Source organism: Puma concolor, chromosome B1 (genome assembly GCF_028749965.1).
Source record: "Puma concolor isolate L17-30 chromosome B1, mPumCon1.1.hap2, whole genome shotgun sequence".
Lineage (NCBI taxonomy): Eukaryota > Metazoa > Chordata > Mammalia > Carnivora > Felidae > Puma > Puma concolor.
Window position 1 is genome coordinate 105,725,089 of NC_141670.1, and position 17,426 is coordinate 105,742,514.

The 17,426-nt window shown below is 39.5% G+C and overlaps 2 protein-coding genes and 2 long non-coding RNA genes across 14 annotated transcripts in view; 2 read left to right on the forward strand and 2 right to left on the reverse strand.

Moving 5' to 3' along the window:
- Positions 1-7,960, reverse strand: part of LOC147581790 (uncharacterized) — a 105,516-nt gene extending 97,556 nt beyond the window's left edge. For 8 of the 9 annotated variants that reach the window (XR_015250275.1, XR_015250271.1, XR_015250273.1 and 5 more), the window contains exons 1-2: positions 7,781-7,954; positions 448-588 (exon numbers count right to left, since the gene is read on the reverse strand). This is a non-coding gene — a long non-coding RNA (uncharacterized LOC147581790). Of the gene's footprint in view, positions 1-447; positions 589-7,780 lie in introns of all 9 variants that reach the window. The other variant, XR_015250270.1, reaches the window with a different exon arrangement.
- On the forward strand, positions 4,975-7,387 carry LOC147581791 (uncharacterized). Its single transcript, XR_015250266.1, has 3 exons — positions 4,975-5,089; positions 5,498-5,627; positions 6,870-7,387. It is a non-coding gene; the product is annotated as an uncharacterized LOC147581791 (long non-coding RNA).
- Positions 7,961-8,004: 44 nt separating the features above from the next.
- ARLN (allregulin) lies at positions 8,005-11,140 on the forward strand. Of its 2 annotated transcripts, none has more exons than XM_025921347.2 (2): positions 8,005-8,338; positions 9,756-11,140. In XM_025921347.2, coding segments are annotated over exons 1-2 (207 nt in total). In that variant the 5' UTR covers positions 8,005-8,132; the 3' UTR covers positions 9,757-11,140. The 2 variants fall into 2 exon arrangements, with proteins under 2 accessions (XP_025777132.1, XP_025777133.1); XM_025921348.2 differs by having other exon boundaries at positions 9,776-11,140.
- Positions 11,141-12,253: 1,113 nt separating this feature from the next.
- Positions 12,254-17,426, reverse strand: part of USP53 (ubiquitin specific peptidase 53) — a 66,528-nt gene continuing 61,355 nt past the window's right edge. For both annotated transcript variants that reach the window (XM_086704309.1, XM_025921972.2), the window contains one exon: positions 12,254-15,771. In XM_086704309.1, the coding sequence (XP_086560435.1) occupies positions 14,784-15,771 (988 nt within the window). In that variant the 3' untranslated portion in view covers positions 12,254-14,783. The remainder of the gene's footprint in view (positions 15,772-17,426) is intronic.

The window sequence follows — 17,426 nt, forward strand, 5'->3', positions numbered from 1 at the left end:
TGTAAAAAAATAATAATAATAAAACTTGTATGCCTTTCTCCTGTTGATCTTGTTTTTCTTTCTTTCTTTCTTTCTTTCTTTCTTTCTTTCTTTCTTTCTTTCTTTCTTTCTTTCTTTCTTTTTTCTTTTCTTTCTTTCTTTCCTTTCTGAGAGAGAGAGAGACAGAGAGACAGAGAGACAGAGAGAGAGAGAGTGCATGCAAGAGGGGGAAAGGAGCAGAGGGAAAGAGAGAGAACCAAGCAGGCTCCACATTCAGGTCAGCCTGGAGCCCAGCTTGAAGCTTGATCCCATGACCATGAGATCATGATTGGAGCCAAAATCAAGTCCAATGCTCAACTGACTGAGCCACCCAGGTGCCCCCCTCCTGTTAAACTTTCTTATGTCAGTTTAACTTTTAGGCCCTGCTGGAGACACAAAGAGGGTAGGTAGAGGAGCATTTTTCCTTACCTACAGTTTTGCTGACAAGGATGGGATGTCACTGGTTGTACACTGCTCACTCCAGGGCCACTGCAGCTGAGAGATCCTGGGATCTCTGACACAGCCAGCACAAGGTAAGAATTCTTACCAGTTAGTCTCCTGGATCTCTGCCTGCAAGATCCAATCCAACAAAAGTATTAAGAGTCTCTCCTCATGTTTTACCTTTTCCAAATTTAGATTAGTAGAAGAAAACACTGGTGTGAACTAGTTCTTTAGGCATAGTGATTTGATATTTTCTGTTATGAGTATTCTTGTTTTTGATTTCCAACAGCCGTTAAAAAAAAAAAAAAAAGGAAACAATCTCTCTAGACCCAGCACCCTCAGAGGGTTCACTCCCTTCTCCCCTTCTGTGGGGCAATACCCTCCTGATAGGGTCAACTAACCCCAAGGTGCACCCTAGGGCTCACCATCCTCATAGTAGAGGATCAGGAACTGGTTCTTAATTGACACTGATGTGACTTTACCATCTGTTCAGAGGATTTTATCTCTACCTGTCACCTCTGATTCTATTCAAGCTTTCAGTCTCTGGGCAACCTATTTCACTGTCTATATCCTAGGCCTCCTGGATACCTTTAGGCCCTCTTAACACCCATCATGCCTTTCTGTTTTCTGACTCCTCCCCAGCAAATCTCTTAGGTAGACATTTGTTATGTAAATTTAATGCCACCATACAGTGTAATGAGAAATGTGTTTTTATTTTCCTGCATCTGACCAAACAGCAAACTTTTTTACCCTAATGGAAACCCATCTCAACTGAAAATCTTCTGAAGAAGATGCAATCTTAAAAGATATCCCAACTAGCACCCAGGCCTCACATGCAAATGAGGTTGAATTGTTACAGCAACAGAGTTGTGCATATTACTGGAAAAGGAGCAAGCTTCCCCCACGTGTAGCCCAGTGCTGCCCTCGTTGCTGCCCTCGTTAGTGCCCTCGTTAGTGCGCAGCGAGGCACTGAACCTATCTCTTTTACAGCAGGATATTCTCACTTCCTCGCTTTGTAACACTACAATCTTACCAGTAAAGAAAGAGGGAAACTGGATTCAGACTGGATTCAAATCTATTAATTTAAAGAACATCTGAGAGCCATTAATGCCTTTGTAATTCCTCATCACTCCATAGTCCCTAATTCAGCTACCATTCTTATCTCAATTCCTGCTGACCCAGCCTGATTTCCAGTAATTAACCTCTGCTCGGCTTTCTTTTCAACTCCATTGCACCCTAACTCACAATTCCTCTTTGTATTTACATTTAGAGAGAGACAATTAACATAGACTGGTATACCTCAGGGACGTTGCAAGTTTCCCTCAATATTTTCCCAAGTCCCTAACGCCAGGGTAGATTCCAAGGCTCTACTCTTGTTCAGTATGTTTATGATCTTTTACTTTGTAACCAAACTAAGCAGCATGCTCTTATAGTAGCTGAAAGAGGCCATAAATCCTCTTAAACTAAACTTATAGGGGTACAAACAACTGTTACCTACTAAGGACATGAGATACCTCAAGTCATTCAAAAGCCCACTCTCAAATGCCTTGAGTCAGTTTTGCCCATCCCTCTCCCACAAATGAAAAAACAGCTACATAAATTTCTAGAGGCAGCTGGCTACTGCCACAAATGAATTCCTAACTTTGCTGCCCTGGCTAACTCTTTAGAAGCCTCCTCCTGGATACTACTTCAGAGCTCATTTCCGGGCCCTCATTAACCTCCTTGGAAGGCTTAAAATTAGCACTGTGAACACCCACAATTCTCAGCTACCTAATTTTGACAACCTTTTTTTTTTTTTTTCCTATAGTGCCACAACAATATTGGGATTGCTATGGGAATTCCAGGAAAATCTTTGCCTCTCAGGTAAGTCCTTCCTGTCAGCTGGATCCTGTGACAGCAGGCATGCCCTCATGCCTGTGTGCAGTAGCCACAGCTGCCTCCCTAACTGACAAAGCCAGTTCCCTGAGATCAGGCTCCCCATTCACCTCTATGTTCCTTTATGTTCATAAGACACCACACCTCTCTACGTGGTGGCCTCTATTATCCAACCCTTCTTTCATCTTCCATCACTGTAACACTTTAAATCTGACTACTCTATTATCCTTTCCTTGATAATGGAGAACATCACTCCATTCCACAGAATTACTTTACAAATATAGAAATTGTCTGGGTACCTGGGTGGCTCAGTCGGTTGAGCAGCCAATTGGTTTTGGCTCAGGTCATGATCCCAGTGTTGGCAGATCAAGCCCAGCATTGGGCTCCGTGCTGAGTGTGGAGCCTGCTTCAGATTTTCTCTCTTTCCCTATGCCCCTCTCCCCTACTCACATGCTCACACACTCTCTCTCTAAAAAACAAAAACAAAAATTATCTGAAAGCCATGAGAGGATCTCTTAGATACCACCCCCTTTACACAACCGAGACTTAAGTTCTATTTTGTGATCGTTCCTACAGAGGAAATTTCTGGGGAAACATAATAACTGGCTGTGCCATAGTTTCCCCACATAAAACGTCTGAGGCACACTCTCTGTCCACTGTAAAGTTAGTTAGCCCAAGGTGCTAAACTCATCAGGCTGTTGACACAATCTGGAAATCCTGTGGATTCTTAACCTCTCTTGCTGGTACTCCTCTCGCCAATGGGCATATAATTGCTGCCCTATACATGCTATTCACTTCCCTGCTAAAATTGATATTGTTGGCTGTGTAGCCATACTAAGGAGACAGATATTGTATCTCTAGGGAATAGCAGGGCTGACAAGGCTGCTACCTTTGCAGCCCCAAATAGAACCCCTTTTCTTTTTCCACCCAATTTAAAACCCTGCTTTTATCCCTGACTGACAGTATTAACCATTCAGGCAAATACCCCACAATTTGAAAAAGACAAATGGATACAAAAGAGTGCCAAACAATTAGATTATACATTGGGTCAAACAGACTTCCTGTGGTCCCCTTTCTTTTGACCTTTTGGCTTACACTCATCTCCCATCAGATGGGACATATGGGTAGATGGGAGATACTTAAGGAGTTAAAAGAGAATTGGTTCTTCCCTGGCATCCACAAAATTTCTGGCCAAATTATTTCCCAGTGTACTACTTACAAATCTCACCAAATTTCTGGAGGAAACCAACGTACCTCAGGAAATCCTCCAAGACCCACATTGTCCCTTGTGAAACCCCACAATGGATTCCATAGATTTATCTCCAGTGTCAGGCTATTCCCACTATTTGGTTATGTCTGTATACTTAGTGGGTGGACTGAATACTATCCAGCTAGAAGTACCAATGCCACAGCAATGGTGAAGAATTAATAACTGAGAGTATTCCTTGTTTTGGCATTCTTTATGGATTGGGTCAGATAAAGGGTCTAATTTTACAGCAGAAATTAACCACTTTCTTGCAAAAACTTTGGGGTACTCATTAAAATTTCACACTTTGTGCCATCCTTAATCCTCAAGGCAAAGTGAATATAAAAATCCAGATGTCAAAAGGACTTTAGAAAAAGTCTGTTAAGAAACTGGACTTAATGGCCAGAAGCATTACCTCTGGCCCTTATAAAAATCTGCAATAGGGGCGCCTGGGTGGCGCAGTTGGTTAAGCGTCCGACTTCAGCCAGGTCACGATCTCGAGGTCCGTGAGTTCGAGCCCCGCATCAGGCTCTGGGCTGATGGCTCAGAGCCTGGAGCCTGTTTCCGATTCTGTGTCTCCCTCTCTCTGTGCCCCTCCCTCATTCATGCTCTGTCTCTCTCTGTCCCAAAAATAAATAAACGTTGAAAAAAAAATTAAAAAAAAAATAAAAATCTGGAATACTCCAAAGGGAAGACATTATTAACATCTTTAGAAATAATGTTTGGTCACTTTATTCCTACCAGCATCCCTAAACCTTCTATTTCTGGATTGAGTGAACATTATAGGGGCTTAAGTGAAAAATTCAATGCTATTGATGTGATATGGGCCAGGAGTGAAAGATCAAGAAAGATTTCTTGAGATGGTACAAAAAAAGTGTTTTTATTATACCATGGTACAGGACCTGGGGGCAGAAGAGCTGCAATGTGATTGTGAGAAGTGATTATACTTTAAATTGGCGGGGAGGGGGCAGAGATAAAGGAAGTTTCCAAAAGGATTTTCATATCTTAAAGAAGACTTATAGGATTGTACAGGTCGGGCCAATGTCAAGCTAAGGTTGCTTTTTGCCTGTAGCAAAGCATTAACTTAAGGCAGCTGTGAGTTCCTGAGGAATGTCATACTCTGCCTGCCTCAAGTATTTTCAATGGGCTGCAAGTTCTAAGGAGATTTCATTTTATCTGCATTTCTTTTGCCTTTGTTCTCCACATCACCATGACTAGCTATATACAAGAACTAACTAGTTTAATTGGAGGATATCATCAGCAAGTTACAATGGCATGGCCTCTGCTGACTGGCCATCCCTTTTGACCAGAAGATTAGATGTACATCAAGGCTTTTAGAAGAAAGCATTGTCACCTCACTGAGAAGACCATTATGATGTACTGCTAACCACTCACACTGCCAGCAAAATAAAAGAAAAACCCTCCTAGACTCACACAAACCATGCCAAGTTAGACCAGGATTAGCACTCCCAGGACAACTGGAAGACCACCCCTTAAGTTGACCTTAAAGTAAGGATTTCCCGGGCAAATTCCCAGGCACCAGAAACAGACAGAATCACCAAGTACACAGCTTTTCCCAAGGTCACAGATCAAGAAACATTCACTTCTACCTATATTCTCCCCCAACGGGTCTCCCTACTCCCAAAGGGAAATTTTAAAAGATCTTCCTTTTAACAAAGCTTCCCCCTTCTTTAGCCATTTATTAAAAAAAAAGGCTGGCTGGAGATTGCTTCTCTCAATCTATCCCATTTTCACCCTGATCCTCCATTATGGGCTCTCTTTCCAGCTGGTGTCTCACTTACTAACCCTTACTGTTTTCTCAGCAAGTTATGCACAGACCTGACACCCCCTAACCCACTTTTCAAACCCTGGCCACATTAACTAATCAATCTGATTGCTGATTATATCAACATCTAGATCATGCAAAAGAACTTGAAATTAATTTTTATTCCTGCCAATAAGACCAACTGGTGGACCAACTCTGGAAAATGGATGCATGACAGGGTATGGCATCCATGACCAGAAAAACACATCACTTCTCTTTTTGGTGAGTAAATTGTACACGGGAAAGCCTCTACAGAAGCTCAAGGACCGTCCTTTGTTCAAAGACATTAGAAGGGATCTCTCCCCCCTTAGCATTGAAAACTGTGATGGTACTGGGCTTTTCCCACCTGACATACCAAAACAATATTACAATCAAACCTTGCGGTGCACTTCCACAGGTAGCACCCTCAAGCCTCTCGTGAAGGTCAGAAATGGTCTCAATACTTACTGACTCTTACAGTACAGACCCTTGCCAAACCACCAGATACTACAGCTGGCTCACAAGCCACCCTTGCGTGACCTGGGAGCAGCTGAGCTGCCAAAGGCCAAAGATTACATATGGGGAGACCAAAACATTGCACTAACTTGGTCAGGTAACAAGACCAAGCCTTACAGCGGCCAAGGCCTAACTGCAGGTCTCCTACATCAGATATTTCACAACCTGTTCTGCGCCTATGGACTGACAAGGATACACGGAAGACAAAGATGTGCAGATAACAACATGACAGGTGAGAAGATACACCAAACCCCAATTTAGTAAGTCACAAGCTTCATTGTGACCTTAGCCATGAACAATACTGTTTTTTTTTTTTTTTTTTTTTTAATCTTATGTGATGATAAGGTATATATAGAGTTCCACCTAGACGGCCAAGATGATGGGGCCTCAGATTCCTGACGCCCTCTGTCATCAGGTACGCCACCTTAAATGCCAGCCAAATTACAAACTTGGGTTCCTTTGGTCATAAAGTAGTGCCACATAAATATACTAGACAAGATGTTATAGAATACTGGCTTGTGTATCACAATTCTAAGTTTTTTCTCAATACTGAGCTCCCTTTTCCCAGGCTTTGGAACTTGAGTTGGAAAAGATAGTTCTAAATCTTTCCATAGTAACAGAACAAGAGTTTAGTTATCACTACACAAACACTGGAAGCCATTCTACCAGAAGTTAGTAGTTTAGGCTCTATTGTCCTCCAAAGTTGCCTTCCCCTACACACAATGACAGCCCAAAAGGAGGAGCTTCGTCACTGGCAAAGGAGGCTGCTTCTATGTAAATTGCTTGAGACAAACAGTCTCCAGAGCTGCACACTCTCGGTCAGACAAATGAGGTTCGGCCATTCTATACGAGGGACCTATTCCCAGGCATGGGAGACTGATTTAACAGGATATGGGGAAGTGTGCTTAGATTTGTTATTTCTTGTTTATTCATTCTTATTCTCATTTGTGCTCTTCTTTCCCTTTGCAGATAGACTCTTGGCTGCTAATCCAATTCTTCCTTCCAGTGCCACAAATTCAGCTTTTTAAGAAACTTTCAGAGGAAATGAAGGAGTTCAGAGCATGTCACCCCAAAATACGCTGTTTTAGCATATTGATTATTTTAAGTTAAAGGAGCTTGAGAAACAGCAGGTACAAGAGGGGCACTCTGACCTTCCTTATTCTTCCTGGCAGGAGATAAAACTCCCATGTCAAAGATCCCCTGCCTCTACCAGGAGGAAGAAAATCATTCCCCTCACCAGAGATGGGGAATCACGCTGAGAAATCTGTACAAACAAGACTTGTTACACTAATGCTTATCCTCCTAGTCATTTCTCCACAGTTGACTACCCCTGGCCCAAACTCCTTGGCCTTACTTGGTTCTTTGTCTAAAAGATATAAAAGCGTTCTGTTCTGGTCACTTCTTCAAGTCTTCATTCTCTTGTGAAGGTTCTCATGTACATGTAAAAAAATAATAATAATAAAACTTGTATGCCTTTCTCCTGTTAATCTGTTTTATGTCAGTTTAATTTTTAGGCCCTGCTGGAGACCCAAAGAGGGTAAGTAGAGGAGAATCTTTCCTCACCGACAATGGTCAATAATTTTCTTTCTGCTAGCACCGTAATCTCGCAGGGGATCACATTCCCAAACCTTTGGGTTATTCTTATATTCACTCCCATGAGATACATGCAAAATTCTCATGATTTGCTCTCTGGCCCCCTTAGAAACTCACGCTCGTAATTACGACTTCCATCTCAGTATAGTGTTTCAGGATTAAATAAAGTAAGTGGAACGTGCTATATACACAAAACCCATCAGAGGGGGCCCCAAAACCTTGGCATATGGACCCATGCAGGGATAAGAAAAGGCGACCGTGGGGAGTTCCAGGACGGAATCCATCACCTGACAGGAATGGGACGTGAGGGTGACTTCCGGTCCGGCCAGAGAGTTTTTCTTTTAGCCAAACTTGTTTCACCAGCTTTCCCCGAGGGCGCAGCAGGGCGGGGCGGGCGGGCCCTCTTACTCCGCTTCCGGGTGGAGGCCCAGCTGCCTGCTGGCAGTCACGGAGACAGCGGACCGCCGGGCTGCGCCTGCGCGCTAGAAGAGGAGGGTGCGCGGGGGCCCTTTTCCGGGGGCGGGGAGCGCGCATGCGTAGGCAGCCAGACTGCGGCCAGTTTAAGGCCAGGTGAACGCGGAAGTGCGATACGTGAGGGTTTTCCAGCTGTTCTGACTGCGGCCGGGTGACGGGTGCGAGATGCAGGCGGGCGCGGCGCCTGAAGATGGTCGAGACGGTCCCCGGGAGCGGCTAGCCTTGGGTGAAGCTGGGAGGCAGCAGCAGAATGATGAAGTGCGGTCTCAATCGAGGGCAGAACGGTTTCCAAAACATTCCTACTGGTTGGACCTCTGGCTCTTCATCCTCTTTGACCTGGTGTTGTTTATCTTCGTGTATCTTTTACCCTGGTGAGTACTCTGAATACAACGTTGAACTGGTAGGGAGCTTACCACTACTCCTTTTGGGGGTAGGCAAGGTAACTGAATTCCAGAGAGTATGGTATGTCCAAGGTAATAACGTAGCTGGTGAGTGGCAGGGTCGGTGGGTGGGTGGGTGGGGAGATTGGGATAAGGCTGGAATGAAAATGGTCTTCCTTGGCACCTCAGTGAGGGTCTTCAAAGAGGTAGAAACTTGGCTCCATGATTTTTTTTTCTCATGTTATGGAGTGAAACCAGCTGGGTTTGAGTTCCTGCACCACCACAAAGAAATCAGAGAAGTTATTTAGCTTCTCTGAGCTTTATTTTTCCATTTACCATTTGGAACCATAGGTGTGGAATGAAGATTAAATGAGATAGTAATTTATCTAAAAGCGATTTGCATTTTCCCTGGCAGCAGTAAGCGCTGGACTGAAGCTACTGTTCCTATACTACAGTTGGGCCATGAGTAGGCCACGTAGGTATCTCAAACAGGTCCAAACCTGAACTCTTAATAACTTATTACAAAAAATGCACTTTTGTGCTGCCATTTCAGTAACTTTTTTCGCTCAGTACTCCTCCCAGAACCCTGAGGCTCTTTGACTCTCCTCTCTCTTTTATACACACCCACACAGCCCCAAACACCAAATTCTGTAGGTTCCACTTGCAAAATCCTTGCTCTGCATTTTCCTTGCCACTCAGTCTGAAAAGACAATTTTGGAAGGGGAGAAGGAAAGGAAATGTAGAGAAGGAGTAGGGGAGCAGAACAAGAAAAGGACACAGGATTGAGTTGATGAGGGAAAAGTTCAGGAGAGAAGCAGTGACCTGAAGATAGAACCTGTGGAAGAAAAGCAGGGCAGCTCATTTAGACATTGAGGAGCTTTCTTGGAGTTTGGGGTTGTTTTCTCACCAGGAGTTAACCTCTCTCAGTCATGCTTATGAATTTGCAAGCCTTGATAGGCAATTTTATCTTCTTTCCCCACCCCCAAATTGTGGCAAAGATTTGGGCATAAGGTCATTGTATTTAAGGCCCTATCGCTGCTGAGTTGCTGGATAGTGTGGTAAATTAGAAGGCAGAGGTTTGAGTGGGGTGAATGGAAGAGATGGGTATTTCTATAAAATCCTCTGCCAAGCCATTTATAGTTTCCACTCTCCTCTACTTCCCCTCCTGTTTTGGGTAGAGACTGATACCTCAAATATAGTGATTTTTTTTTTTTTAAGTTTTCATTCCTGGGTAGAAAATGGAAGCCTTAGGAGAAATAGTCCAGGCCTTTTTTTTTTTTTTTTTCTCTGTCTCATCAACACGTAAATCATTTAGGAATGTGCAAGTGACTGAAACAACCTAGATTTTCAAATATTAGGGTATTAAAATGGGAAGGAGATATTGTTGACAAGTATTTGGTTTTTACAGAATGGTTTGCCTATGTCTAGATTAAGAAGTTGGTTCCTGGAGTGAATTCTGAAAATGACTACAAACCTCTTGGAGAAGAAAGGATTGTGCAACAGAACTTCAAACTCTAAGCGACTTTTCTTTCATTTTACATACTCTTCATTTTGGGGACTACATAAAATGGGTGATGATCTCACCCATTCATATAGCTGAGTTCTTAAACTAGACTCTGATTGATGTTTAAAAACTTTTTAAACATCTGATGGCTTTACAGGGGCTGAATATTGAAATATTTATATGTAAGGGTTTATTGTATCCATTAAGAAATACAGTACTGTCTAGCCTATAACATCTTCAGGGTTAGCTAGGGTTTCATATGATGCAAAAATGATGAAATATTAAGGTGAAGTATTTAAAAATAAATTACTGAAAAGCAAGGGAAGAAGGGTTTTGAGAAAAAGGAGTTAAGAGCTGTACAGAAAATGCAGGCCCACGATATATTGGCTGTAAGTACCAGTTTAATTTTAGATTAAGTGGTCCTCTGTTATGGTTGCCAGTTTGATACAAGTGCAGGGAAAGTATGTAATATCCAACATTGGAAATCTAGAGTGCATGTCCTCTCAGCTGGATGCTTCCTGCCATTCATTCCCTTTTAGGCTTTTGAACTTCCCTAAAATAAGACTGTGTTTCCAACCTATTTTTTGTTGTTGTGGTTGCATTAAGAATGCTTGTGGCCTGAACATGTTTTTTAAAAATGTTTGTACATTAAATACATCAGCAAAGTCAGCATATTTACTCATTTCAACAAATATTTGAGCACTTAACTCTGGGCCAGGTAAAGCGGTGAGCAAAACAGACAAAAAAAATCCTTGCCTTCATGGAGCTTACATTCTCTTACTTATCTAAATGTTAACAAGAATGTACATTCTAGGAGGATCAGAATTTTATTTAATCAGAAAGTCACACTCCCAAAACAGCTACTAAGCCCTTCAGAAGCCATTCCTATTATCTAACAGATACTCCTTTATGTAACGTTAGAAATGGGCTCTTGTTGAAATTGGTGACATCTGATACATGTGTATTGCCTCAGTATTTTGAGGATATTCCCTTCCCTTAGAAACAAAGCATAGATCTGGTAAACTCTACATCCTCTCCCTTTTAGAATGGCAGTTAAGAGTGAAATCTGGGACTGGTTTTGGGGGATTTTAATTGCCTGTTGCTGACTATGAGGTTAATAATTACACCTTCAGGATATTGTTGCATCTGCATGGAGAGAACCTTTTATGCAAAGGTTGAAGCATCTAAAGAAACACAGAACTGGGATTTCATTGAGCATACCAAATGTGAACGATTTTTCTGCTGCTTGCTAATAATTTTGTCCAATAAACGTTTATTACATAATTAAATTTGGTCTGATTTGGATTTTGCATTTGTTTAAACAAATTACTTGATAGTATTATTTTGAGAGGATTAACAGTTACCATGTAGCTTAATGGGAGGTTACACACACAGATTTATAATCCTTACTACCTTTCTGAGCCTAAAATCTGAGCCCAGTACAACTATTAGATATTCTGAAAATTCTTTTTTAAATTTTTTTTTTTTTTTTTAATGTTTATTTATTTTTTTTGGGACAGAGAGAGACAGAGCATGAACGGGGGAGGGGCAGAGAGAGAGGGAGACACAGAATCAGAAACAGGCTCCAGGCTCTGAGCCATCAGCCCAGAGCCCGACGCGGGGCTCGAACTCACGGACCGCGAGATCGTGACCTGGCTGAGGTCGGCCGCTTAACCGACTGCGCCACCCAGGCGCCCCAGATATTCTGAAAATTCTGATAGAGGGGAGGCAGTAAAGTCCTAGTGTTGTGACATGACTGACTATAAATGGTATACAAAAATGGTGGCAGTGTGAGGGTTGAATCTTTTCTATAGCTGATGAATAAGAAATTATGCCTACCACTGAACTGTGCCATCTCTAGTACAGTGGCTGCTTACAGTTACCCACACCTGAAGGCTAAGTGGGTAAAAGGGGAAACGGGTAAGGCTAAAGGATGAATGGGGCACCAAGAAAAGTTGGCAAACTTGCTAAGACAAAAACAAAGACATTCAAAGAATAACATTAATGTGATTTTAATCTGATAGATTCCTTTATAAATTTCAAAAACTTAATTTCATATAAACCAAATGATTATTTTAATAATCATTTGAAATTAACTAGCTGACTAGCAATTGTGAGGAAGTCATTAGGAGTCCATTAACCTGAAAATTTGCAATAGAAACTTCTTCTCCACGCTATCTAGTCCCTAAATGGCATGGGAATACATTCAGAGACTACAGGATATTTAGAGTCATTGAGGTTACTTAATGTAAATTATGTTCCAGGACAAGGGTCATCAAACAATGGCCAATGGGCCAAATCTAGGCCACTACTCAGGCCTGTGAGCTAAGAATGATTTTTACATTTTAAAATGGTTGAAAAAAATTTAAAAATTTCATATGAGAATTATATGAAATCCAAGCTTCAATATCAATAAAGTTTTATTGGAACACAAACATGCCATTCATTCACATACCATTTAGGGCTGCTTTACTTCTTTAACCAGTGGCAGAGTTGAGTAGTTTGTTACAAAGACCCTATGGTCCACGAAGACCAAATTATTTACTATCTGGGTCTTTACAGAAAGTTTGCCAACTCCAATAGGAGCCCAGCTTTAGACTTCACTACAGTTACATTCTTAGGAGCCTCCAGTGATAACACTTTATGATTAGTGATATTCCAAGTACCCTGAACTTTAAGTTGACTTACATTTCTCATAAAATAATAATCAACATGGGGGAAATGCACAGAATGTTTATGAATGCACATGTTCATAAATGCACAGAAAAGTCCAACCATGTTAACTTAAAAATCAGTTTATCTTTAAAAAAAATGACGAACCAGAAAAAAACTGATTTCACAGAAAAATAGAACAGTCTGAAGATATGTGTTTTGAACATTATAACAATTATTGGTTGCATTATTTCAGAAGTTATAATTTTATAACCAGAAGAAAACATCTATAAAAATTAGATACCCTAGCAGTAAAAATTTTACATGTGAATGATTAGTTAGTAATTATGTATTCAAATCTATATTTGGAGTGTTGAATCAACAAAAACAGTTCTAGTTTGTTAGTACTATGACAATTCAGGTGGTTTCAACTGAATAGTACTTTAAAAAGAGCCAAAATTAGATGTTGCAACTCATCTGAGTTGAAAATACAAATCTATGAGACTGCTGTTAAATATCAGAAATATGTTTATGTTTCAAATAATACATTTAAAATAAAAGCTACACAAAATTTTTGAAAGATATTAAAAATACTTGAAGTCCATTTTCTAGTATTTTACAATGTTATAAAAGCAGTAATTAAATACAGACATTTCAAATACAATTTCAAAAACTTTACAGTATTTACAAACCCTCCATACTAAAAGTTATGTTAAAAATAAGCTTTCTTAAAAGATAAAGTTTAACATAGTTCATATTCAAGTATTTCTAAAGTAAGAGAATATAGAGTAATAATCACCTACATTTACAGTTACGCTATTTAAAAACTTCTCTAGGTTTGATAACTGGGTGCGGTTATGTTTTTACAAGCAATTATTTTATATTTATCTAGAAATACTCATTTTAAATCATTTATATTTGCAATATTTTAACAGTTTAAGGAATTGGTCAAAATGTTAAATTTATTCATCAGTTTACAGAATTAAGTTATATGTATAAAGTTTATTAATGAATGTAAGAAAAATTTTAATTATGTAATTCTTTATTTTAAGTGGACAATACAAAAACTCCTAAACCACAATAAGTTTACCAACTTAGTACAAAATAAAATGACAACTAATGAAATAAGGCAATTAAAGTAACTTATAAGGTCATCCTGATAATGGAAATCTTTATTTTTAAAATAAAGCCCTCTCCATGAAAGTAGTTAGGGTAAAATGACTATCCGTTTAGAGTAGAAAAATGGGAGAGATGCTCAAATTAATACATTTCATTAAAATTAAACCCTCTATGAAAGGCAGCAATTGAATCTGGAAACCCAAAAATATTTTCAGATTCAAGAATCTGAAGATCACTAAAATGGGTTGACAACCTATAAAGATGTAAGGTTACAGCAGGGGAAATTTAGGCAGTCACAGTGAGATTCCCAATAAGAGGGCCCTAACTTAATTCCTAACACTGGTTATTAGCAGCCCAATGTAAACCAAACCAAAATAAAACCTTTCACATTTCATATAAAGTTAGAAAAAGTGTTAACAAATAAATATACTAAAGTTAAGAATTTCACTTATTTTTAGCTTACATGGCTGAAATAAGTTTATGAATACATACAACAAAGGCCTAATTCATGTTAACTAGGCATTCTGTAGATAAAAGTTCTAGGAGCAAAATTAAGTTTCTTCTCTTCTGACCTTAAGAATTTAATTTAAAAATTGCTTTATCATTAAGGCTTTTTTTTTTCTTTTTCAAATGCTATCAATTTCATGGGTTGATATTTTTTAAGACACTTAAAGGGATTGCATGTAATAGACTATCACAGAAGTCAAAAACAAATGGGTGAAGCCCTCCTTTGGTTCCTTACCCATTAGAAAGTGCTTCTTAGTAAAGCAAATACTGCTTTGACTACACAAACTATGTATCACCTGGTATTTTTCCATTAGCATAGTTTATCAATCTGCATATGTGAATATTGGTTAGTTTAATACTTATGGGTCTGTTAGCCACACATAAAGGAACAAAGTACATTTTTATTCAATTGCAGCAGTGACTTTTTGCACACCCCCCAATTTGCTATTTTGCAGGCACGCCAAGGCTATTCAAAGGGAATTTCTAAAATATCCAGTAAGTTGATCACAAAATAAAAAATATATATAGAAAGTTAAAGCGATTAATGACTTTAAAAATGCCATGGTTTTAATTTCATGTATTACCAGGTTTGGTCAGTCAATTCCTATTATTTTTAATGGCCTCTGAGAAGTATAAGCTTACCAGTTTCATCATTTATCTACTACAATGTATACTAGGTTTATATCTTTGCTCAGAAGGGCAGTTTGAACCAAGACTATTGTGTAACACCGGTCCTAGCCCTCTTTCACTCTGGGATAGCGAATTATCATTACAAAAACCACTGCTCTCCGGAACATAGAGCTTGGGTCTCTGATGGTATTTCAGTCTGTATGTATCAGTCATGCAGCTATCAACTGAAAAATAGGTAGTTAATGAAATGGTCTCATTTGGACAAGTAGAACTAGAGTCTATTTCTGGTTGGTAAAACTCATCAACAACTGTACCCAAGTCTGCCTGAAAATCTTTAGTTGAAGAGCCGGACAGGTAGTTTGGTGTGTTGCCAACATGCTCTTTTACTTGAAATGTTTCCTTAAGTCTTTCATCATTCATGTATGTACCCACTTCTGAACCTGGTTCTGGATCCGGACTTAAACTGTGCTTTGGAAGACTAAAAGAATTAGCTTTAAATGTCTCTGTAAGTTTGACATTATGTGTGGAACCATTTTTCTCTGACTGTGGCACACTGGTTATAGCATATTTCTTTGGTGGCAAAGGAGGCGGATTATGGCTAACGAGGTTTGGCATCTGACCATCAGATCTGCAGGCTGACTGAATTATATGTTCCCTGGATAGAGACTTCTCAGAGGAACACTGTTCCATCATAGTTTGCTGCTCGATGAGGGGAGCAGTTTCTGGCTTTAACCCGACAGGTCTCATGTGTGAGGACCACAAAGAAGATGGTAAGACTATTTCATTACTGTTCATTATCTTTCCAGAAGCAGAATTATCATCAATGTGAAGAAGTAAACCTGTTCTCTCAGAATTTTCTGTATTAAGCCACTCAGAAAATCTGCATTCACTTGCTGTTTCAAGTTTCTGTTCATTTGACTGGTGGATATGCTCTCTTGCTGCAGTGTCCTTCAGTATCTGTGGACCTGACGAAAGGAACAACTTTCCATTCGTTTCATATATAATATGTGACCTGAAACATAAAAACAAAGCTAAAACACCATATATAAATAGGCAGAACTGGGGGAGAAACAAACATTGTCTGCAGTTTAATTTCTCAATATACACTTTATGTTATTTTTGTAACAGAAGTGGGAAGATATTTATAACCATTAACATTTTACACTTAGTCTGAAATTTATGCTAAAATATATGAATGCCAGAAACACCTATCAGATTTACCAAAATCAGATTTCTAATAATTAGAAACATAATTTAAAAAAACTCATTTCAACTTACAAGCATGGAAATTGCATTTATTTGTGATAAAATGTATCATAGACTTAAAAAAAAAATGTTATAAGCAAACACTTCAATTCCCTAAAACACTTCTCAACCAACATCACAAAGTTTATACAATAGAGACAACTTTAATTTTGACATGTAATGCTATAAAAGGCTGGCATACTAATTAAAAATAATTTGATCAGGAGTACCTTTAGGTAATGATTTTTTTTGGAAACCAGTTTTAGAATTCGTAATATATATGTATATCTGTTATTCTGTTATTATATATTATATAATGCCAAGAGCTTCAAAAACAAATAGAGGAACAAAAGAGAAAAAATGGTCTGAGCCCTCTCTCAATTTCCAAGAGACCCTGTCTACAAAGCCATGTTTTTTTGCCAATGACAAAATGCTATACATTCGACTCTAATTTGTTTCAATTATTAATCAGCCCTTAAGATCTTAAGTTGCACAGACTGTAAGTAAAAATAATAGTTACTATTTAGTAAGCACTAACTACATGCTGGCCACTATACTAGAGCTTTTCTGTTACTTTCTTTGATCTACAACAGTATTCAGGTAAAGATTATTCAAGTAAAGACTACTATCCCCCTTTACCTGCATGTGGCCAAAATCACCTGGATGATAAACAGAAGAACTAGGAATTGAACCCAGATCTGTTTGTCTCCAAAGGCCATGTTCTCAGCCACTACTCAAAGATCATTTAAATGGCAGTTACCAATTTTACAAGAAAACTATAAGACACAACTGACACAACATTCCAGAGAGCATCTCCCTGAGTCAGTACTAGACAAATACTGTCAAACTCTTGGCCTCCCTTTTCTAGACCTCATGTTGACCAGCCCCTATCTAGCAGCTCAGTCTTCCTTCAGACAGGTAACTATAATATGGCTAAATAGACTTCAGCTTTCAATTTTTGTGTTCTCCTGAGGTTAGGCCTTGACGGGGGTTTGAATAATTCAGAAACTCCTCAGCACTCCTCAGCAACCCTTCAAAGACCACTGTTAGAGTGATAACCTTATAGGTAACGATTTTTTTAAGTTTATTTATTTTGAGAACGTGTGAGCAGGAGAGGGGCAGAGAGAGGGAGGAAGAGAATCCTAAGCCGGATGTCTGTGCTACTGTCAGTGTCAGCATGGAACCTGACGTGGGACTTGAACCCACCAACAGTGAGACCATGACACTGAGCTGAAATCAAGAGTCAGATGCTTACCTCACTGAACCACCCAGCTGCCCCTAGGTAATTCACTTCTGTGGTGAAGATAAATGATATTATATTGTAAATTTTATTTTGCTATATGAAAATTATTTTTCTCATGTGAATTGCATGGAATTGATGAAAAGAGGCTCTGTAGGATAAGAGCTATATTCAAATTTCAG